Source organism: Hemitrygon akajei, chromosome 4 (genome assembly GCF_048418815.1).
Source record: "Hemitrygon akajei chromosome 4, sHemAka1.3, whole genome shotgun sequence".
Taxonomy (NCBI): Eukaryota; Metazoa; Chordata; class Chondrichthyes; order Myliobatiformes; family Dasyatidae; genus Hemitrygon; species Hemitrygon akajei.
This window is the reverse complement of record NC_133127.1, coordinates 35911644-35935967: the sequence shown is the minus strand read 5'-3', so window position 1 is coordinate 35935967 and position 24324 is coordinate 35911644. Positions and strand designations below refer to the sequence as shown.

The 24324-nt window shown below is 47.6% G+C and overlaps 1 protein-coding gene across 2 annotated transcripts in view; it reads left to right on the top strand.

Moving 5' to 3' along the window:
• The window catches only part of LOC140726230 (nuclear factor NF-kappa-B p105 subunit-like), a 125250-nt gene that overhangs the window by 80734 nt on the left and 20192 nt on the right, over positions 1-24324 (top strand). For both annotated transcript variants that reach the window (XM_073042321.1, XM_073042322.1), the window contains exons 11-18: positions 684-822; positions 1610-1726; positions 2456-2551; positions 3276-3446; positions 4893-5034; positions 9410-9524; positions 10627-10834; positions 24098-24267. In XM_073042321.1, coding sequence (XP_072898422.1) covers positions 684-822; positions 1610-1726; positions 2456-2551; positions 3276-3446; positions 4893-5034; positions 9410-9524; positions 10627-10834; positions 24098-24267 — 1158 coding nt within the window. The remainder of the gene's footprint in view (positions 1-683; positions 823-1609; positions 1727-2455; positions 2552-3275; positions 3447-4892; positions 5035-9409; positions 9525-10626; positions 10835-24097; positions 24268-24324) is intronic.

Sequence of the window (24324 nt, the reverse complement as noted above, 5' to 3'; positions counted from 1 at the left end):
AGTAGCCGTTGGTACTTGTCTCAGTGTGTGTCCCTCAGGACAGCCTGCACAGCAGAGTCTGATATGTGCTACAGTCAGGAGAAATCTCACAGACACCCCTGCACCTTCTCAGAGAGGCAGAGGGGCTGGCAGTGGTCTCGCTTTCATCACAGCTGTCAGAAGAGAGGAGTGGTGTGACTATCACTCCAGTGGTATGTGCTGCCCCCTGCTTCTCCATCCAATGTACAGAGAAGCTGGCTGGGTAAATAGTTGAAGTGGGTTATGATTGTCACACGTACTGAGGTGCAGTGAATACCTTTGGTTTGCGTGCCTTCCATACAGGGCATTTCATTACAGTGGTGCATTTAGTGAGTACAAGGGAAAACAAGATCAGAATTTGAGGTTCAGGATTGTTTATGTCATTCTTCAGTACACAAACCTAAAGGAGATCAGGGCTGGCAGTGAGTGCTCCTGTTGCTCCGGTTTCTTCCCGCACTCCAAAGTCATACCGGTTGGTAGGTTAATTGGTCATTGTAAATAGTCCCGTGATTAGGCTCGGGTTGAATTGGGGGGTTGCTGGCGGTGCGGCTCGAAAGGCCAGAAAAGCCTTTCTGCTCTGTATCTCAATAAATAAATATTGTCTGGGTTCCGGGGGACCTTTAACGCGATGAAAGTAAAACGTACTACATTCCTCTCTCTCCCAGTTCGCTATCGTCTTTAAAACTCCAAAGTACCGGGATGTGGACATTTCCAAGCCTGCCAGTGTGTTTGTCCAACTTCGCAGGAAATCCGACAACGAGACAAGTGAACCAAAGCCCTTCACGTACTACCCGCTAATTAAAGGTGACTCTCGTCCATTCTCACCGCTGCTGTCAGACACACCTCCCTCAGGATGTTCGATCCACATCTTCCTTGCTGACATGATAAAAATAGTGCAATACTTTTAGGAAAGAAAAACTTAAACAAAAATAAAACATTTCAGTCTCCCCCTCTCCCTTCTCCCCCCCTTCACCCTTCTCACACCTCTCTCACCCATTCTCTGGTTCCCCTTCCCCCCCTTCTCCCCCCCTTCACCCTTCTCACACCTCTCTCACCCATTCTCTGGTTCCCCTTCCCCCCCTTCTCTCCCCCCTCACCCTTCTCACACCCCTCTCACCCATTCTCTGGTTCCCCTTCCCCCCCTTCTCTCCCCCCTCACCCTTCTCACACCCCTCTCACCCATTCTCCAGTGCCTCTTCCCTCCTCCTCTTCCCCCCTTCACTCTTCTCACACCCCTCTCACCCATTCTCTGGTCCCCCTTCCCTCCCCTCCCCTCCACCATATCCCCTATCCCAACACCCCTTTTTCTTACCCCCTCCCACTACTCCCTCCCCCTCTTACCTGCTCCCTTCACAGTCTCTCTGTCTTCCATCCCTCTCCCCGTTCCAATTTCTCCCCCTTTTCCCCTCTTCTCCCGTTCTCCCCTCTCTTTCCCTTTCACCCCTCTCCTAATTCCTCCCCATTGTGGCCTAGCTGAGTGGAAACACCTTTGCCGTTATGAATTGCTTGTCTTCAGTGATTTATGTGTGGAGGCCTTGCCTCAGCACAGGAGGCCAGTTAATCTACAACGTGTGCACTTCCTGCCCCACAGATAAGGAGGAAGTACAGAGGAAACGACTGAAGCTTTTGCCAAATTTCTCAGATCACTTTGGAGGTGGAGCAGGGTCAGGTGGAGGACTTTACGGAGGAGGGGGTGGAGCCGGTGGGGGTGAGTACATGGTGCAGATTAATGTACTTCAGAGAAATGTGAAGAGATGCATTTTCATGTGTAGGTCCTGGGTGGATTTGTACATGGGGAACAAGTCACGCAAAGTTCAGAAACCTTTCAATGTGGGAGAGAGAATCTGTCCTTGTGATTTATCCTCTGTTAACCCCAGATTGTTCCATTTAAGTAGATGGCAATCTTGGTAGGCATGGACGAGATGGGCCGAAGGATCTGTTTCCATTTTGATTAACTCAGTGACTAGAGTACCTAGAACTACTGTCAGTCCATTTCAATGAATGGAAACGCTGGTACTAACATCCGGAGAAGAATATTCCTTGTGTGCTTTTGTTCTAAAGAGTTGACTCTTTGATCAAGACAGCCAGCTGGTGAAAGGTGTGCTCAACTTCCCATTACCCCTCGGTGAGCATCACCACAGGATTGCATGGAGCCGTTGGGCCGAAGGGCCTGTTTCCCTTCAGTGTGACTGTTTAACGTTTGGCGTGAGGGCCAGATTGCTTTGTGCTCCCACATCCAGAACGTAGGAAGCCCAGGGTCCAATGGCTGTCGGGATGTTAATGGTTGTATGTGGAAGTCTGAACGTGTTGTTTCTAAGGTTTTGCTGTGACGTTGTCCACTGCTAGTGACCACATTTCACAAGAATATGTCGATTGTGAGAGGGGATAGACACAACTTTCTACAATCATGTCGTTTTTTTCCAATCTATATATATAGGTTCCAATTACTTCACAGGATTTCAAGGATACGCCAACTTTGGAAATTATGCTTACCCTCCAGGAACCACCAACTCCAGTCCGGGCATGAAACATGGTAATCACTGATAACCAAGGGAGACTGATTGGCCGGGTCTTTGCTGCAGGGGGCAGGACATGTGGATTTGGTGGGACAATGGTGCAGAGGAAGTGTGTGGAGTGCAATGGGACAATGGTGCAGAGGAAGTGTGTGGAGTACAATGGGACAATGGAGTACTGGAGAGCTCCACAGAGAGTTCTGGCCAGCACGGGGCCCCTCAGTTCAGGAGGGATGTCACGGTGGTGGAGAATGTGGAAGTTTACTACAATTGTCTCGGTTCTGGAGCTGACTACAGGGAAGACTGTTGGAAAGAGTGGAGCTGTCCAAACTCTGGCCTGTTTTCCGAGGTGATTTGGACCACTCCTTGCGCTGGGGCCAGTCAATGGCTGGGACTGCAAGGGTCACTCTGCTGGGAGATTTGACTGGGTCCTGTTCTGGGTGTTGGGCCTCAGTGCATCCAAACATCCTGGTCCTGTACCTGGACCTGTGTGGAGTGTATGTCCTGGACCTTCTCACCGGTTACTGAGGTCCCAGTCGAGAAGGGGATGGAGGATTGGGCCAGTCTGTGGTGGAGGATGAAGCTGTGGAAGGGGAGGGGCAGTCTGGGGTTGGACAGGCGTTGGGTGGGTGTAGAGTGGGTGAGCAGCTGGTGCATGGGGTATATGGGTGGGTATACAGTGGGCTTTGGGTGGGCCACTCTATCCTTCTGGTGCAGCCATTGAAGAACTTGTGTTATCTGTAGCTGCAGTGGAGCCTGGACAGTCCCTATCAGAGAGCTCTCCGTCTCCCCGTGTTGGACAGCCTCCAGAGGAGAGCTCCACGTCTTCCCACCAGCCCACCACACAGCCTGGAGACACCTCGACAGAGGCCGACGTCACCTCCCCCAGACTGAACCAGCAGCCTCAGGACCCAAGTAGGTTCTTCTGTCTGGGTAACGATACTCGGGGTCTCATTTAGAATTTTGTGCTTGGCTTAACTTGCTCACTGAAGGAACGAGGGAGAGTTTGGTCACGTTCTCTGGTGTTCCTGAGTCCCACTATCAACGGCCTAGGCTCATCACTGACCACGACCAGACAGTCAGGAACTGGGAATCCATTAGTGAGTAACTTCCCTCCTGACATCCCAATGTCCTTCCAGCGTCTGCGAGGCATAGTGCGGAGTGTGACAGAACCCCCTCCGCTTGCCTGGGTGAGCGCGGCTCCAAAGACCCTCGATAAGCTTGACACCAGTCGGAGCACAGCAGCCCGCTCTGTCCTGAGTTAAAGACTCACTTCCTTTACCCCACGTACATTGAAACATACAGCAAAATATTTTTGTTCTGCGTCAACGACCGACGTGGTCCGAGGATGTGTTGGGGACGGTTGGCAAGTGTCACTCGCCACGCTTCTGATGTGCCGCAGCTCTCTAGTCCGAACCCGTACTTTGGGCTGTGGGAGGATGGCAGAGGAAGCCCGCACAGTCACGGGGAGGAAGTAGAGACAGCAGTGGGAACTGACCCCCGTCTGCAGGCACTGCAAGGACAGCGCTGCGCTAGCCGCGATGCAACCGTGCCACCCAACTCGTGACCTCCGTAGGCGAGGGCAGGGGGTAGCAGAGCACCTGCGCCTGCAGGCTCCTGCTCAAGCTGTGTAGCACCCTGACTTGGTGAGGTAACGCTGGCCCTTCACTGTCAGTGGGTCCAAATCCTGGGACGTGCCCCTGGACATTACTGTCGGAGCACCTTCCCCTCGTAGACTGCACGGGCTGAAGGTGGCCCTCCCCTCGCTTCTCCAGAGTATTTCAGGTTGAGCAGTGAGCTGCCCCCCCCCCACTTCACCAGCAAACCCACTTCCTGTCAATGAATGAAAAACAAACATCACAGAGTTGCAAAGAGCAGTGAACTCCACCATCCTACTTCCTGCCTTTCACTGTTGCTGCTACTGGCAGTCCTGTAACGAAAGGCCTCTAGACCCAGAGGCCGTAGGTGTAGGGTGAGAAGTGGAATACTCGACGGCAATCTTCTCCATTCAGGAGGTGTTGCTCGTGTCGATCATGCTCGAGGTGATAGATGGTGGGTTCAGTCATAATGTTGAAGAGAAGCTTGGGTGGGAGGGGTATGGAGGGATATGGTCTGGATGCAGGTAGGTGGGACTTGGCAGAAGATCCAGTCAGCTTAGGTTAGATGGGCCAAAAGGCCTGTTTCTCTGCTGTAGTACTCTATGAAAGAAGTAGTTCTGCGTCTAACCCCTTTTTGCCCACCCGCTTTATGACTGATGCTCCCTCTCTGTCAGAGGCTGACTTTCTGTGAAAGTCGGTGGGCGATGAGCCGTGTCAACGTTGCAGATGCTGACCCCCCCGGCTGTTTGCTTTTTGCTTCCAGATTTGTTGTTCCTGGAGAAAGCTCTGGACTTGGCGGAGAGGCACGCGAGAGCCCTACTGGACTACTCGATGTCGGGAGACGCCAGGATGTTGCTGGCGGTGCAGCGTCACCTCACTGCTGCCCAGGACCAGAACGGAGACGCGTAAGTCGTTTGAGGACCAGAAAGGAGAGGCGGGAGCTGGGAGGAGAGTCATTCCACCACCTCGACATTCCCCATCACCCCATGACCTTTGCCTTTGCCCCGGATCTTAACGCCGCCCCTTGATCTCATCTGATCATGGCCAAATCACCTCCTGCATGTAACTCACGATTTCTTGCATATCTAAAATTCTCCATTTTACATCGGGGTGATGAGAGCCCCAGAGAAAGTGCCCTCAGGGAAAATCTGAATGAATCTGGGAGGCCCCTCCCACAGAGCATGGCATCAATTGCTGGTAGTCCTTGTTACCAACATGAGCTCATCACCAGTCTAGTCACTCTTCTGGGCACTACCAAGACACAAACTAGCAATGTTTCTCTAATTCAGATACAGGAGTCAAGGCTGTCTTTTAATATGCTGGGCGGTATCATCTTTATGTCCCTGCTGCTCCAGAAAGCTCAATGATTATTTGGAGTTTTGATTCAGTCAGCACTTCATGGGTAATTTTTGAAATTAGTTATTGCATTATAAATCTACTGCATCAGGCTGCAGAAAGAACAGAGAACAATACAGCACAGGAACTGGCCCTTCAGCCCACAGTGTCTATACTGACCATGATGTCAAATTAAACTAATCCTATCTGCCTACACAGTCATATATTCCTCCATTCCCTGCCTGTTCACGAGTCTATCTAAATGTTGTGATTGTATCTGTTTCTACCACCAGCCCTTGTCAGCATGTTCCAGGCACCCAGCACTATCTACTGAATACTTGCATCCAAAGTCTCCTTTAAATGTCCCCCAGCTTTCCTTGAAGCTATATGCCTCTAGTGTTTGACATTTCGTCCTGGGAGAAAGGCTGACTACCCTTTCTCCACCTCTCAGAATTCTATACTCTTGTAACAGGAGACCCCTCAGCCTCTGGCACTCTCGGAAAACTTGTCCAACCTTTTCTTCTGGCTAATAATCTCTAATCCAGGCAGTATCTTGATGAGCTTCTGCACCCTTCCAAATCCTCCACGTCCTTCCTGTAGCGTGGTGACCAGAACTGCATACGGTACTCCAAATGTGGCTTGTTCTGTACAGCTACAACATTCCTCACCAACTTTTACCAGAAGACGTAGGAGCAAATTAGGCCATTCAGCCCATCGAGTCTGCTCCGCCATTCCATCATGGCAGATCCTGGATCCCACTCAACCCCATGCACCTGCCTTCTCACCATTTTACACTAGATACCTCAACCCTGAAGCCAAGTTTCCCCAACACCTTCATTATCACCCTGTCTCTGTCTGGTGTTGTCACTTTCTGGAATATTTGAATTTAAACCCCTAGATCCCACTGTATGTCAATGCTCCTAAAGATCCTGCCATTTTCTGTACAGTTCCCTCTTGTATTTGATCTCCCAACATACAACTTCTCACACTTGTCTGCATTAAACCTGTCCACCTGTCCCTCTTCTGTCCTTATTTCCAAATGGTCTCTATCCTGCTGAACCTGCCTCACTATTTAATGTCATCAGCAAACTTTTATATTTATTTATGTATGTATATGTACAGAAGTCACAGCTGGTCAGAATTCTCTAGTTAGGATAACATTCTGTCTTCTCCGGCCGAGCCAGTTTTGAATCCAGTCGGCCAAGTCACCACGGATTCCACATGCCTTCATGTTCTAAATCAGCCTACGTGAGGGGCCTGGCCAGATGTCTTATTATAGTCCAAATGTTCAACATTAGGGCATGTTATCTTGTTCATTCTTGAGTACCAAGATGATAGAGGTGTTCTTAAAGCAGGAGGGTACCACAGCCTGAAGCAGGGAGACGTGAAATACCCCTGCCAACGCTTTCCTACAGGGTCTAAAGACATGGTCAGGCACAGCATCTGGGTTTCACAACCCTCTGTCAGCCGCTTACCTGGTCTTCTGTCTCTGTCTGGTTATGGGGGGGGGGGGGCCACCAGTATAAAAATTAATGAGATTGCACCCTTCCTCAACTGTATCACCCTGCCTCATGGAATGCGCCCTCCAGGATGTTATTCCTAAGTGCCACACCTCTCTCTATTGTGTCAGAAACATCTGAATCCTGGAACACTGAGCTACCAGTCTGCCGTACTCTCAGCCAAGTCCTGTAATGGCTACGTCGTAGTTCCCTATACTGATCCAGCCTCTGAGTTCCTCTGCCTTCTCCAAAATACTCCTCGCACTGAAACAACTACACTTAAGTCCACTCACGTTCGTTAACCTGGCCCCGTCTGTCCTTTCATTCAGCCTTACATGTCCCCCAACCCCTCCACTGACTGTCTGACTGCCCTGGTTCTGTACCCCCCCCAACCCTGCCACCCTCCTGAGTCACACACAGTAAAGCTCGCTGACAGATGTCAGGGTGTTTGCACAAGTGAGAACTGGGGTGGTAACAGGAAGATCAATAGGACAACAAAAAAGGAAATGAAAGGTAATGAGAGTGCTCGAGAAAGGACGGCAGCAAGTGTTCGAAGGGCCAAAAATATTCTCTGCACATGTGAAGAGGAAGAGGGTGGAATACACCAGAGAGCAGAGCCAAGGTAGAAATGAAAGCTCAGTCTACCAAGGACAAAGAAACTGCTGTCATTTCGGCAAAGGAAGGTCTGATTCAGATTTGGGATGGGCTAAACGATGTTCAAAGGAGAGGGGGTAAAAGGAGAGAGCAGGTCAGACAGTATCTGTGCAGTGAGAAACAGACGCCCGGCCAGTGTGATAGGACAGGTGCTCTGTCAGTGTGAAAGGGGCAGATGCCTGGTTGTGAGACCTTATTTGACAAATTCCCGGCCAGTGAGACCACATCAGACAGATTCCCGGTCAGTGTGACGGGACAGACGTCCGGTCAGTGTGACGACGTTAGACAGATGCCCGGTCAGTGTAATGGGACAGACGTCCAGTCAGTGTGATGGGACAGACGTCTGGTCAGTGTGATGGGACAGATGTCCGGTCATTGTGACGGGACAGACGTCTGGTCAGTGTGACCATGTTAAACAGATGCCCAGTCAGTGTAATGGACAGACATCCGGTCATTTTGATGGGACAGACATCCAGTCAGTGTGACCACGTTAGACAGATGTCCGGTCATTGTGACGGGACAGACGTCCGGTCAGTGTGATGGGACAGACGTCCGGTCAGTGTGATGGGACAGACGTCTGGTCAGTGTGATGGGACAGATGTCCTGTCAGTGTGATGGGACAGACGTCTGGTCAGTGTGATGGGACAGACATCCAGTCAGTGTGACCACGTTAGACAGACGTCCGGTCAGTGTGATGGGACAGACGTCCGGTCAGTGTGATGGGACAGACGTCTGGTCAGTGTGATGGGACAGATGTCCTGTCAGTGTGATGGACAGACGTCTGGTCATTGTGATGGGACAGACGTCCAGTCAGTGTAATGGACAGACATCCGGTCATTGTGATGGGACAGACGTCCAGTCAGTGTGACCATGTTAGACAGATGCCCGGTCAGTGTGATGGGACAGACATCCAGTCAGTGTGATGGGACAGATGTCCGGTCAGTGTGATGGGCCAGACGTCCGGTCAGTGTGATGGGACAGACATCCTGTCAGTGTGATGGGATAGACGTCTGGTCAGTGTGACCACATTAGACAGATGCCCAGTCAGTGTAATGGACAGACGTCCTGTCAGTGTGATGGGATAGACGTCTGGTCAGTGTGACCACATTAGACAGATGCCCAGTCAGTGTAATGGACAGACGTCCGGTCATTGTAATGGGACAGACGTCTAGTCAGTGTGACCACGTTAGACAGATGCCCGGTCAGTGTAATGGGACAGACGTCCTGTCAGTGTAATGGGACAGACGTCCTGTCAGTGTGATGGGACAGACGTCCGGTCAGTGTGATGGGACAGACATCTGGTCAGTGTGACCACGTTAGACAGATGCCCGGTCAGTGTGATGGGACAGATGTCCCGTCAGTGTGACCATGTTAGACAGATGCCCGGTCAGTGTAATGGGACAGATGTCCAGTCATTGTGGTGGGACAGACGTCTAGTCAGTGTGATGGGACAGACGTCCGGTCAGTGTGACCATGTTAGACAGATGCCTGTCCTTGCTCAGGCTCAGTCATATCTCACAGGAACAGGAGGAAATAAGGAGGGTGTGTGGATCCTGTGTCAGCAAACACATGGTTTCTGATGGTTAGTGGGACATAGCAACTGTTTGTTCAACTTCACTGTTACATGGATTTTCTAACCACAATAAGAAAGGATGGAATGTGTCAGGAAACATGAAGCCGGACATGGGAAGACCAGTACTGCGGAAACAGCGCGTGCTAGTTACTGAGAGGCATAAATCCTTTGTCAGAAGGGCCGTGTTGTTGAACCTTGTTTTCTCTTCTGAAATATCAGGGCACTACATCTAGCAATCATTCACCTCCAGCCATCTGTGGTGCAACATCTTCTGCATGTAATCGTCAGCCTCCCTGGCCAGGACATCATCAACATGAGAAACGATCTCTATCAGGTACATGTTTGTCTCTGTCCAACTCTGAGAACCATCTTGTGCCAAACTAATTAACTTGGTAACCAATGTGTCACTAAAATAATCTCTTCCGTCCGTGCATGATCCTTTCTAATTGTCTGAGTCGTGCCTGCCTCCTCCAGCACCCCGACACAGTAAAAGCCTGCCCAGGACATCTCCTTCAAACGTACCCCCTGCACAGAAAATGTTCAACCAGCATGAGCTCTGCTGGGTTTTCAGCCTGAAACATGAACGGTTTCTCTCTCCACAGAAGCTAACTGACCTGCTGAGTGTTTCCAGCACTTTCTGTTTCATTTCAGCTGTCTGCATTTCTTTCGTTCAGGAATAAGTGTTTGGGGAGGTGGGGGTGAGACATCAGTCAAGCCAGCTCATTTGTCCTGGGAGGTGTCGAGCTTCTCGGTCAGTGTCAGTGGTGCAGCATTCGCCCAGGCAAGAAGAGTGTTCCACCACACTCTTGCCTTGTGCTTTGCAGAGGGCTGAACTGCCTCGTGGTATCAGGAGCTGAGTTACTCAGATGTCCATCCCCTGGCCTGCTCTTACAGGGTTTCCGTGACTGGCCGGTGGTGACCGCCAAACACTGGATTCAGTGATGGGCATGTCCTGGAGAGCCAGGGGCGAGTGGGTGGATTATCTTTCGTTTGAGACGACCATTGCCTGGCACCTTGTTTGCGGGAACACTCCCCTGAATGTCACCCGAGACTTGCTGGACGCAGGAGTGGGCTGCTTCATATACTGAGGTGTTGGGAATGGAATTAACATTGTGCCAACATCCATGAATGATCCCAGTTTGACCTCATGACGGGAGGAGGGTCATTGATGAAGCAGCTGAAGGTGGCCGGGTGGAGGACACTGTCCTGGGGTGGTCCTGAGGCCAGGATGGTTGATCACAACCTTCTCCCTTTGCTTGAGGTCAGCCCGTGGCCAGAGAGGGTTCAGCTCAGTTCTCAGGAATGTGCTGCTCCTAGTCCAGAGCTAAAGCTGGACTCCACCATTCCCACCCCGACCACAGGCAGGGGAGATCTCCTCCTGCAGTGCAGACTGCCGGCGTACCGTAACTCTGCCTGACGGCTGTTTCTCTTTTCAGACTCCGCTGCACCTGGCTGTTATAACTGGGCAGGCGGAGGTGGTGGAGCTGTTGCTGCAGGCCGGGGCTGATCCCACCCTGCTGGACTGCCACAGCAACTCCGTTCTTCACCTGGCCGCAGAGCAGGGGGATGTCAAGGTGCTCAGTGTGCTGCTGAGAGGAAAGAACAAGGCTGTGATGGATCTTCTACCCCTTCCAAACAACGCAGGTGTGTACGGGCACTGAGCGCTGGGCTGGGTGTGGGGCAGCTGGTCTCTGACAATCAGAAACTTGTTTATTGCAGGTTCTGTAAAAACTTTGTTTTGCATACCATCCATAAGGATCGCGTCATCACGTCAGTACATCGAGGTCGTAGGTGGGAGAACGGAATGCAGGGTATAGTGTGACTGTGAAAGTGTTCTATTTTCTACAATTCTCCACTGACGCTCTCAGGCTTGACCCTAGGCATGGTTTTAATTGTGCTTAACGGTCTGTAAGTTAACTGCATTTAAAGTTTTGACGGCTTCGCAAGGCTTCAGTAACGGAAAGGCTCAGAAACATTGAAAATATCTGCTGGAATTGGTTGGGACATGAAGAGATGGCTGGACAGCAGGCGGGCATGGGAGAAAAGGTGGTTGCTGGATCTCAGAGGGGAGGATGGATTCCGGGAGGGCAGAAGTAGGAGAGGGTAGCTGGCTCGCGGGAAATGGGGAAAAGAGGGGCCTTGGATACAGGGCGAAGGAAGGGAAAGCTGGGGGAAGAGAGGGGGTCGGATCCAGAGAAGGGAGATGAAACCACCTGGTCCCGGGTGAGAGCGGTTTTCACTCACACTGGATTAAGCTGTGAAGCCAAAGGGGGAAGGAGCGAGTCTGAGTGTAGAGGAAGATAACTCCGCTTGGGGTTCAGGGATTGCGAAGGTTCGGCATGACATCTAAAACTTTGACAAGCCTCTATAGATGTGTGGTGGAGAGTATATTGACTGGTTGCATCACAGTCTGGTATGGAAACACCAGTGCCCTTGAATGGAAAATCCTACAAAAAGTAGTGGATACAGCCCAGTACATCAAGGGTAAAACCCTCTCCACCGTTGAGCACATCTACATGGAGCATTGTTGCAGGAAAGCAGCATCCACCATCAGGGACCCCCACCACTTAGGACATGCTGTCTCCTTGCTGCTACTCTCAGGAAGGTGGTACAGGAGCCTCGGGACTCACAGGTTCAGGAACAGTTTCCCCTCAACTTCAGGCTCTTGAACCAAAGGGGATAACTTCCCTCAACTTCACTTGCCCCGTCATTGAAATGTTCCCACAAGCAATGGACCTCACTTTCAAGGACTGTTCATCTCACGTTCTTGATGCTTATTGCTTATTTATTTATTATGAATATATCTTTCTTTTTGTACTTGGATGGCTTATTGTCTTTTGCACACTAGTTTGGTGTGTTCTTCCATTTGACGATTTATGAGTATGCCCGCAAGAAAATAAATCTCAGGGTTGTATATGGTGACATATGTGTATTTGGATAATAAATTTACTTTGAATTTTGGACGGTGGGGATGTTGACACACACCCGGTTCCCAGCCTGGGACATCTCTCAGTTTCAGTGCTGCACTTGGCCCAGATGTGTCTGCACTGTGCAGTGCAAAGTAGGGTTAAAAGGGTGGCCAGAACAGACCAGGATGCTTCACCACTTCAGAGAAGCAGGTGACAGTACAGGTGTTGGTGGGAAGATGTTAACCTGTGTATCCTAGCTTCAACAAAGCTCCTGGTCCAGTATGTGGAGATATCACAGTGTGGGAGGGAGGGGGAGGTGGAATGGGGTCCATATCAGACCAGGAGGGTGAGGTTTAGACATGGCAACTTGGCTTAGACAAGGGGTAAGGTAAAACCTGGAGTGCTGACCACTGACCACAATGGAAAATTCGGGCATCTTCTGGTTTTGGCGATTTGGACATCCCAGGAATTGGGCCAAAGGTTCCATGTTACAGAGAAAGGCGATAAAGTGCAATGTAGATTGTAAGGTCAAGAGTTCCTTTTTATTGTCTAGGAGGTCTGTCCGGTGCTCTTAGAACAAAGGGACACAATCAGTCCTTCAGCCTGGCAGTACGTGTTCTGAAGTTTCTGCCCCATCAGAAGGGGGGAGAAGAAATAAATGAGACTTGAAATTGTCAATCACCATTGATACTTACAGGGGTACAACACTCCCTTCCCTGAAGTCAATAACCAGCTCTTTTGTTCTGCTGACATCAAGGGAAAAGTTGTTGTCACTAGACTATGTCCTACCTATCGTTCTTTGAGACACGACCCACTACGGTGGGGTTAAGGGCAGAATCTGACCACACCGTTGTGCAGTAAGGTGGGTTTGAGGACTTTGTCCAGGAAAGGAAGGTCATTTGGGATTCCCATTGGAATTTTTGGAGTGCTTAGTTCACTTTCTCCCCCTGCCTGAGTTCCCTGTAATTGGAAAGCATCACCACTCTAGGCTGTGGGTTTGGGGGTGTGTGCCGTGTAGGAGTGGCTGCTTTCGGAGTTGCCCAGTGTACCTTGCACCACACCTGGGACAGGAGTCCTGCTCCGGGAATGCTACATTGGTGCCAGTCTGCATGACAATGCTTGCGAACTGCCTCCAGCACATCCTTGGGTGTGTTGGTCGTTAACGCAAATGATGCATGTTTTGATGTACATGTGATAAATAAAAGAATCGGAAAGCTGAATCTCTGTGACAGCACCAGCACCAATAACTCCATGAACTTTGCCCCAAATGTTTGCAGGAGTTGTGTGAGGACCCAGAGGGAGAGTGTCTCACATGGTGATAGTTAGAACAGAAAACTACTGTGCTGACAGACTAGATTGAAAGGACCCCTGGTATTAAGTAAGTCTGAGGCACCATTAAAGGATTCTTGGATATAGGAAATGGCCGTTTGTCCCACCATGTTCATGCTGACCATTGTAACTAACTCATTTCCAAATCTCTGTCCCCAGCACCCTCTTAGCTAGTGTGTATGAGAATCCAGCTCCCATTTGGGAGAAAAGTTTGCCCCTCAGATTGCCTCTAAAAGTTTACCCTCAACCTCTGCCCTCTGGAGTTCAATGTCAAGTTTACTGTCAAATGTGCAATCACACGTACGCACAGGTGCAATGAATTGCAGCACCTAAAACGTAAGGCCCATTCACATAACCTAGAAATGAAGAAGAAAAACATAAATTATACACAGTTTTACGAGAAAGAACACAATTAGTAAGGGAAGGTCTATTTTAGTGCAAAGTGATCATGGTGTTGCTCTGCTACAGGGTCTAGAGCTTTGCCATGGGGAAACATTTTCTGCTATCTACCCATTTATATCTTTCATAATTCTGTACATCTCTATCAAGAACTACTCAGCCTCCTTTCCAGGGAAACCAAACCCAGAGTATCCTGCCTTAACTGAAATATCACAGGAGTATCCTAGTGCATCCTCTCCAATCACATCTTCCCATGCCAGGAATGGGGTGAGGTGGGGCCTTGTTCTGTTCAGCCTCTGGGACCTTTCCCAAAGCGCCCAGCCACCTCCATAGCGACACCTTGTGGTTAGTTTCAGAAATGGCCTCTTGGCTAGATGGTGAAGAGCAGCACGGTTTCCTTTTTTTTAATGTGTTCAAATAAGACTTCGGGGCAGAGGATATCCCCAAAATCAAAGCTGCAGACAAACAACATGGAAAGTAAACATGGATTATCTGCTTTCCAGAGATGATAGTAGGAACTTAAAGGAGATGGACCTTAAAAATGCTGCATCACCTTGTGGTCAGGAAGTAACATTAAAGCTTGGCTTATGCAATACAAATGTATTTTGTAGGGGGAGAGCTTGTACTAGAAAATCAAAAGCCTATAGCTTTGTAAGAAGGAATAGAAATACCTCGTATCAGGTGGTGAGTGGACATGGGCACTGCATCAAAGTTCAACGTAAATTTATTATCAAAGTACATATATGCCACCATATACAACACTTTTCTGGTGACATTCACAGTAAGTAAAAGGAAACACGATAGAATCAATGAAAACTACATGCGACAAAGATGGACAAACGACCAATGTGCAAAAGACAACAAGTGGCAATTACAAGAAAAAATTCAAATAAGAAATAAACAAAAAACTAACAAGCGAGCAATAAATATTCAGGACACAAGTTGTAGAGTCTTTAAGAGTGAGTCCATAGATTGTGGGATCAGTTCAGTGTTGGGATGAGTGAGGTTATCCTCTCTGATTCGAGTCTGATGGTTGAGGGGTAATAACTGTTCCTGAACTTGGTGGTGTGGGTCCTGAGGTTCCTGATGGCAGCAGCGAGAAGAGAGCATGGTCTGGATGATGGTGGGGGTGGGGTGTCCTTGCTGATGGACGCTGCTTCCCTGCGACAGCACTCCTTGTAAACATGCTCAATGGTGGGGAGGCCTTTACCTTTGATGGACTGGGCCGTATCCACTACTTCTTGTAGGCTTTTCCATTCAAGCTTATCGGTGTTCCCATACCAAGCCACAATGCGATCAATTCAGTGTACTCTCCGCTGCGTGTCTATAGAAGTTTGATGACAAGCCAAATCCATGCAATCTTTTAATAAAATAGAGAAATGGCCCTGCCTTCTTTGTAATGGCACTTAAATGCTGGTCTTAGGACAGGTCCTCTGTAGTGATAACACTGAGGAATTTGAAGTTGCTGACCCTCTCCACCTCTGACTCCCCGATGAGGACTGGCTCACGGACCTCCGTTTCCTCCTCCTGAAGTCAATAATCAGCACTCCGTTGCTGTGGAACCACTCAGCCAGATTTTCAGTCTTCCTCCTATATGCTGATTTGTCACCACCTTTGATCAGCCCACGACAGTGGTGTCATCAGTAAACTTGAACATGGCATCGAAGTTGTTCTTAGCCTCACAGTCGTAAGTGTAAGGCGAGTAGAGCTGGGGGCAAAATGCACAGCCTTGTGGTGCCCCTGTTCCGACGATGGTTGTGGAAGAGATGTTGTTGCTAATCTGAACTGACTGGGGCCTGCATGTGAGTGTTGAGGCCAAGGCCTTGAAGTTTTTTGATTAGTTTTGAGGGGATGGTAGTATTGAATGCAGAACAGTTGTTAATGATATAGGAATCTTCGCTGCCCCGTTGTTCTGGGATTAAGTGAAGAGTTAATGAAATGGCATCTGCTGTTGACCTGTTGTGGGGATCTGAGTCGCTCCTCAGGCAGGAGTTGCCTCTCAGAGCTTTTCATCAGGGTGGATATAAATATTACTGGACGAAGGTTCTTTGAGGCATGTTACCATATTCTTCTTGGGCACCAGTATAATTGAAGCCAGCTTGAGTCAGACTGCAGAAGCATTACTGAGGTTCTAGCTGTCCCTGCTGTTGCAGAAGGTAGGCCTGGCTCCTGTTACTCTGCAGTGTCCCAGCCGGTTGGATGTTGCTGCACTGCCCATCCTTTGTGGAAGGTACTTACTAAATACCTTTGGCTGCAAGTCCATCAGGTAGTGGTCATCTCAGTGGGATGTGATGAACCCAAACCGTTTGGCAGAGTGCCTCATCACAAGATCTCACCAACAAGCACTAAGGCTGGCAGTGAACAGGAGCCTCACAGTCGGATTGTTCCCGTCCAGATGACGTATCATCCTCAATACTCGCTGCCCTCAGGCTGGCTGTGGTTGGAAAGGCAACGTCACCTACATTTTTGCAAGGAGTACGTAGAGACGGGTGCAAGGGTCTCTGCCCCAGTTCCTCCCCAGCATCTGATCTCTGGGCCGTTCCCAGGGACACACAGTTAAACTCAGTGCAGCTGTGCTAAGGGTCTGTGAAAGGACCACAGACGAGGCTCCTTCTGCCAGCTGCTCATAGAGGGACAGTGTTGGGAAGCCCCTGGACCAACATCCCCTCAGGAGGCCAAATGAGTGGCAAGGTTTCTATATTTATTTGTGTTCTTTATAAACTTTACACTACATAATATAATAACCATGAAAGTAAAATGCTTTGTGGTGTTTCTTCACTTGGATAAAGTTTCAAGGCCGTTCAAGTCAAGTCAAAGAGGTTCTCCTAGAACGAGGCTAGACATTACTAATGTTCTCTGTACTCTTTCAATCTTATTCATATCTTTCCTGTAGGTAAGTGAGCAAAGCTGCACAGAATACTCCAAACTAGGCCCTCACCAACACCCTTGCGAGGCTCCTGATGAGAAGGCAGGAGAGTGGGGTGGAGAGGGATAGTGATGATCGAATGATGGACCAGACTGGATGGGCTGAATGGCCTAATTCTGCTCCTGCGTCTTATGGTCTTAAGATCTGAGCTCATGAGCGCTGGCTGTGCATGTGTGGTCATGGCTGATCGCTGTCATTTCATTCTCCTTGCTGAAATTTCATACACCGTGGCAGTACTTCTCCAATGTTTATCCACCGCAGCTTGGTACTTTCCTTCCAGTGAATTTGTTGTGCCACATTAAAACTTAAAGCCACAAATTACTGGTGAAGTTCAAGCCTCTGGGGAGAAACATAGAAACATAGAAAACCTACAGCACAATACAGGCCCATCGGTCCACAAAGCTCTGCTGAACATGTCCCTATCTTAGAAATTACTAGCTTACCCATAGCCCTCTATTTTTCTAAGCTCCATGGACCTATCCAAAAGTCTCTTAAAAGACCCTATCGTATCTGCCTCTACCACCATTACCAGCAGCCCATTCCATGCACTCACCACTCTCTGAGTAAAAAACTTACCCCTGACATCTCTGTACCTTCTTCCAAGCACCTTAAACGTGTGTCCTCTTGTGGCAGCCATTTCAGCCCTGGGAAAAAGCCTCTGACTATCCACACGATCCATGCCTCTCATCATCTGATACACCTCTATCAGGTCACCTCTCATCCTCCGTCACTCCAAGGAGAAAAGGCCGAGTTCACACAACCTATTCTCTCAAGTCATGCTCCCCAATCCAGGCAACATTCCAAGTGGGGTCTGACTAGGGTCCTATATAGCTGCAACATTACCTCTCGGCTCCTAAACTCAATTCCACGATAAATAAAGGCCAATACACCGTATGCCTTCTTAACCATAGAGTCAACCTGTGCAGCAGCTTTGAGTGTCCTATGGACTCAGATCCCAAGATCCCTCTGATCCTCCACACTGCCAAGAATCTTACCATTAATACTATATTCTGGCATCATATTTGACCAACCAAAATGAACCACTTCACAGTTACCTGGGTCGAACTCCAGCCCCCAGAGCCTGTGCTACTACAAACACTGTTGCCCAATGTACAGCCAGTGTAAAACAGGGAAAATTAAAGAATTAATTCAGCCCCTGCAGCTGTAGCCACCCACAGAGAAGGCAGTTATAGTGTGTGACATATAGGGGCACTTACGATTTAAAGGCAAGCACGTGGCTGAAGGAAGAGGCAACCCTGTTTATCAAGTGGTTGCACTTAAGCTGACAGCACGGTCAGAGCAAACCTGCTGGACTTTCTCATCTGGGACAAAGGACCTACAGTTCAACAGGATTGTTATGGGTTTTCCTGATGTGGACACTTTGGCAGGAATGGTTCTGCATTGATTTATCCGGTCCTCTGCCTCGGGTGGCTGGTGATCCCAGTAGAGTTGTACAGCAGAGAAACAGACCCTTCGGCCCAACTTGTCCGTGCTGACCAAGTTGCCTGCTTGAACTAGTCCCATTTCCCTGGGCTTGACCCACATTCCCTTAAACCTTGAGGAGGGTCTCAGCCTGAAACATTGAATATATTCCTCAAACTAGATGCTGCCTGACTTGCTGAGTTTCTCCAGAACTGTGTGTGTTGCTCCTTTTCTATCCATGTACTTCTCCGAATGTCTTTAAGCAATGTAATCACACCCAGCTCTACCATTTCTCAGACCGATATTCTTGCCGGCAGGTTTGTTAAAGCTGTTGGGGAGGGTTTAAGCTAATTTGGCAGGGGGATGGGAACCAGAGTGAAAGGACTCAGGATAGGACAGATAGTTTAAAGAAAAGCAAAAATAGCAGGCAGTCAGTCGGTCAGGGAAGGGAGGCAGGTGATGGGACAAATTGCAGCCAGCAGGGCATTAGGGATGCAGAATCAAAAAGGGTAGCAAATACTGTACTCAAAGTGTTATATCTCAGTACACAGAGCACTGTGTAAGAATTAAGGTGGACGATCTTGTTGCACTATTACAGATTACCAGGTATGATGTCGTGGCCATCACTGAATCGTGGCTGAAGGATGGTTGTAGTTGGGAGCTGAATGTCCAAGGTTACATGTTGTATTTGAGGGATAGGAAGGTAGGTAGAGGGAGTGTCGTGACTCTGCTGGTAAAGAATGGCATCAAATCATTAGAAAGATGTGACATGGGATCGGGAGATGTTGTATCCTTGTGGGTTGGGTTAAGAAACTGCAAGGGTAAGAGGACCCCAATGGTAGTTATATACAGGCCTCCCAACAGTAGCAGGGATGTGGACCACAGATCACAATGGGAAATAGAAAAGGTGTGTCAAAGGGCAATGGAATGATAGTCATGGCAGATTTTAACATGCAGGTCAGTTGGGAAAATCAGGTTGGTAATGAATCTCAAGAGAGTGAGTTTGTTGAATGCCTACAAGATAGCTTTTTAGAGCAGCTTGTTGAACCTACTAGGGGATCAGCAATACTGGATTGAGTATTATGTAATGAATCAGAGGTGATTAGGGAGCTTAAAGTAAAGGAAACCTTAGGAGGCAGTTATCACAATATAGAGTTCAACATGAAATTTGATAGGGAGAAAGTAAAGACTGATCCAGTAGTATTTCAGTGGCTTAAAGGAAAGTACCATGGTATGAGAGAGGAGTTGGCCAAAGTAAATTGGAAGAGGATGCTGGCAGGGATGACAGCAAAGTAGCAATGGCTTGAGTTTCTGGGAGAAAAGACGAAGGTGCAGGATAGATGTATTCCAAAAACAAAGGAATACTCAAATGGCAAAATAGTACAATCATGGCTGACAAGGGAAGACAAAACTAATGTAAAAGCAAAAGAGAGGGCATACAACAAAGCAAAAATTAGTGGAAAGACAGAGGATTGGGAAGCTTTTAAAAACCTATAGAAAGCAACTAAAAGAATCATTAGGAGGGAAAAGATGAAATATGAAAGCAAGCTAGCAAACAATATCAAGGTAGATAGAAAATGTTTTTTCAAGTGTATAAAAAGTGGAAGAGAGATGAGAGTGGATATAGAACGACTAGAAAACAAGGCCAGAGAAATAATAACAGGGGACAAGGAGATGGCAGATGAACTAGATGAGTATTTTGCAACTGTCTTCACTGTGGAAGACACTGCTGAAGGGTGTGACGGAAGAGAAGTGAGTGCAGTTACTATTACAAGGTAGAAGGTGCTCAAAAAGCTGAAAGACATAAGGGTGTATACATCACCTGGACCAGATGAACTGCACCCTAGGCTTCTGAAAGAAGTACTAGTAGAGATTGTGGAGGCATTAGTAATGATCTTTCAAGATCATTGGACTCTGGCATGGTGCCAGAGGACTGGAAAATTGAATGTCACTTCACTTTAAGAAAGGAGGAAGGCAGCAGAAAGGAAATTACAGACCAGTTAGCCTGACCTCAGTGGTTGGGAAGATGTTAGAGTCAATTGTTAAGGATGAGGTGATGGAGTACTTGGTGACACAGGACAAGATAGTACAAAGTCAGCATGGTTTCCTTCAGGGAAAATTCTGCCTGATGAACCTGTTGGAATTCTTTGAGGAGATTACAAGTAGGATAGATAAAGGGGATGTAATGAATGTTGTATATTTGGATTTTCAGAAGGCCTTTGACAAGGTGCCACAAATGAGGCTGCTTAGCAAGTTAAGAACCCATGGTACTACAGAAAAGTTACTAGCATGGAGAGATCATTGGCTGATTAGTAGGAGGGAGCAAGTGTGAATAAAAGGATCCTTTTCTGGTTGGCTGAAAGTGACCACAGTGGTCAGTGTTGGAACTGCTTCTTTTTCTCCTGTACATATATCAATGACTTAGATGATGGAATAGATGGCTTTGTTGCCAAGTTTGCAGATGATACGAAGATTGGTGGAGGAGCAGGTAGTGTTGAGGAAATAGGAAGACTGCAGAAGGACTTAGATTAGGAGTATGGGCAAGAAAGTGGCAAATGAAATACAGTGTTGGAACATGCATGGTCAAGCACTTTGGTAGAAGAAATAAATGCACAGATTATTTTCTGAACAGGGAGAAAATCCAAAAATTTCAGATGCAAAACGACTTGGGAGTCCTTGTGCAGAACACCCTGAAGGTTAAGAGTCAGTGGTGAGGAAGGCAAATGCAATGTTAGCATTTGATTCAAAAGGTATAGAATATAAGAGCAGGGATGTGATGCTGAGGCTTTAGAAGGCACTGGCAAGATCTCACCATGAGAATTGTGAACAAGAAAAGATGAGCAGGCATTGGAGGGGATTCAGAGTATGTTCACAAGGATGATTCCAGGAATGAAAGGGTTATCATATGAGGAATATTTGATGGCTTTGGGCCTGTACCCTCTGGGATTTAGAAGGATGAGGTGGGATCTCATTGAAACCTTTTGAATGTTGAAAGGCTTAGACATCTAGGCCTAGAGTAGATGTGGAAAGGATGTTTCCTATGGTGGGTGAGTCCAGGACAGGGGGGTATAGCCGCAGGATAGAGGGATGTCCATTTAAAATAGTGATGCAGAGAAATTTCTTTAGTCAGAGGATGGTGAATGTGCGGGATTTGTTACCACAGGCAGCTGTGGAGTCCAGGTTGTTGGGTGTGTTTAAGACGGAGATTGATATGTTCTTGTTTGCCCATGGTATCCAAAGTTACGGGTAGAAGCCGAGGAGTGGGGCTGAGGAGGGGAAATAAGGATCAGCCTTTGTTGAATGGTGGAGCAGACTCAATGGGTCAAATGGCCTAATTCTGCTCCTAGGTCTTATGGTCTTATTTCCTCTGGCAACTTGATTCATGGACCCATCACCCTCTGTGTGAAGAACTCTGTGGCTTGAGCTTTGTCTAGTGGGGCAGAAGACCTATGCTGACATTTCAGGTGAAGCCCCTGAAAGGAAAGAGGGATGTTTCCCAGTGTGTAGCAGTAAGAGGGAGGGATGTCCAGGTGTCCCTGGAGAAGGTGCATCTGGTGGTATCTGCGGGTACAAAAGGGGAATTATGGGAATGGCGAGTCCCAATGGAGCTCAAACGTGTTGTTGGTAGTAAGAGCAGTATTTTAATTTGAAACTGTAAATAGTATATTTTATGTAGACTGAAATACTGTACACTACTGTCCAAAAGTCTTAGAGATATATATAATACACACACACCTAAGCTAGGGTGCCCAAGACTTTTGCACAATACTGTCAAAGTGGAGTGGAGGGCGAGCATCTAAATCTGACGGGAGCAAAGGATGTTGGGACTGGTGAGGGTGGAGTGCCCCTGGGAGGGGTGTGGGTTATGTGGCAAAGGAGGAGCGCCAGGGGTAGGGGGGTGTTGGCATTGATGCAAATACACCCAGCCATGAGAAACCAGGCAGTCATTTGATACCAAAGAATGGGTTTATTGATCATTACAGAATGTCTCTCTGGTGCTTCCCGCTCCCTCCCCTTTTCCCAACCACGATTCCCTCTCTCTGCCCCCTCCCCATTTCAGTTTACGATAGAGACCCATATCAGAATCAGGTTTATCATCACTCACCTATGTCATGAAATTTGTTTTTTGCATATGAGTGGCAACAATATACTAAAGTCTTATTTATCTAAATGTGTCAAAGACTTTGTACAGTGTATGTCAAGGAACAGTTTTATTCGCCATATACATTTATATGTATTAGGAACTTGTCATGGTGTATTGGCGCAACAAAAAAGAATACTCAGCAGCTATAAAGAATAAGAACTACATGGGATTCTGGTTAATTGGGACAACTGTTTAAAAAAAACAAAAACTAATCAAGAAAGTAGCCAGGATTCCCTTTATTTATTTGGGACACCATGTAACTTAATTGGCACAGGAGACTGTTGCCGAACAGGATCTAACTAGCATCATTAGCATGGACTTGTGTGGCCGCTAGACGCTACACCATGCTTCGAGTCAACAGTTTTTAAACAGCATCAGTTGTGTGTGTTTGTGTTCAAAAAGCAGTGATTTTTGTCCCTGATATTTGCCGAGAAATGAGAAGTAAGACAATTCAGAACTGTTTTGCTCAGTGTGGTTTCAAAGCATTCTGGCTTGAAGATGCCAGAAACAGAAACGATACAATTTCACTACTCCAACAAGTTAGGAACCACGAAGAATTTGAAGGTATCAACAATCATCTTGAATGTTACAATGAAAATGAAGATTTGGAGTATTCAATCATCGAGAGCATTGTATGAAGGTAGTCCATTATCTGCACTGATTTTGTTCGTTGCAGCCATTGGATGAATTCCTCCACCAATAACTATTAGGAACTAATACAGATTTGTAATACTGCAGTAATTATTGTGTTACAATGAGCTGAAACAACCAACGCATATTGGTCAACTGACAACTAATCTCAGCCTGACTTCCATTAATTGATTATTGTTCCCAACACCATCTTGAATGTTCTTTGGGTAAACCATTAAAATAGTTGTGCTTTGGGATATACAGTTGAGTTTTTGAGTTTGACATTTGTATTTGCTTGGTTTTATTGAATAATGGAGTATTTCAAGTTTTGGCTTTATCCTATCTCAGTGGTGAGCGAACATCATATTGGTAGTTTTCTAATTTGTTATGTATTTCCTTTAGATATTTAATTTGTTACTCAGTTTGGCTTTTTATACCTTTTAACTATTTTAACTATGAAAATTCTGCTAATTGGGGCAGCCACTTAATTAGGCCAAAATGTACTAGTCCTGATGTGTCCCATTTAACGAGAATCCACTGCATGTAAAAATAAAGTTAGAAGTGAAATGATGGATATGGAATAAAATGTGCATATTACATAAAACCAGCACGTACTGCATTTACAACGTATAAACAGCATTGTAATAAAGTGTTTACAGAGCAGTGGCAATGGTTATAGATGGTGGGGGGCTAACTCGAATGGTTGATCAGATTAACTGCCTGGAGGTAGAAACTTTTAAGCTGGCGTGAAGTTTTTGTTTCAATAGCCCTATAGTGCTTTTCAGAAGGAAGCTTTTGGAAAAGGCAGTTTGCAGGATGGATAACATTCACAATGATATTTTTCTGTCCTCACCTTTGTCCTGGACACATACAAGTCCTGGAGTGATGGCCACAGACCTTTTCTGCTGGCCTGACAGTTTGCTGCAGTGGTATAAATGTTTATGTTGTAATATTGTAGTCATTGATTAAACTTTGTACATTAAGAACATAAGAGGGAGGGTTGGGACAGAGGCTGGTGGGGAGATTTTGTAGAGGTGCTGTTAGTGGGCTCATTCCAAGGGCTTGTGGTGTCTGTAATGCCTTGAAAGTTTGCTGTAGGATCGAGGGTGGAGTGGCCAGGATGTAACGGCCTGCTGTGTTATCCATAGGGTTCAGTGCCATCCACCTGGCAGTGTTGGCCAACAGCCTGTCTGCCCTGAGGCAGCTGCTGGCAGCTGGAGCGGATGTGAACACCCCGGAACAACGCTCAGGGCGCACCGCACTGCACCTTTCCGTCGAACAGGAGAGCATCTCGCTGGTCGGAAACCTTCTCCTTGAGGTCAGTGCAGCAGGACAAACAACGCATTTGTATAGCGCCTCATAGCATCATGGTGCT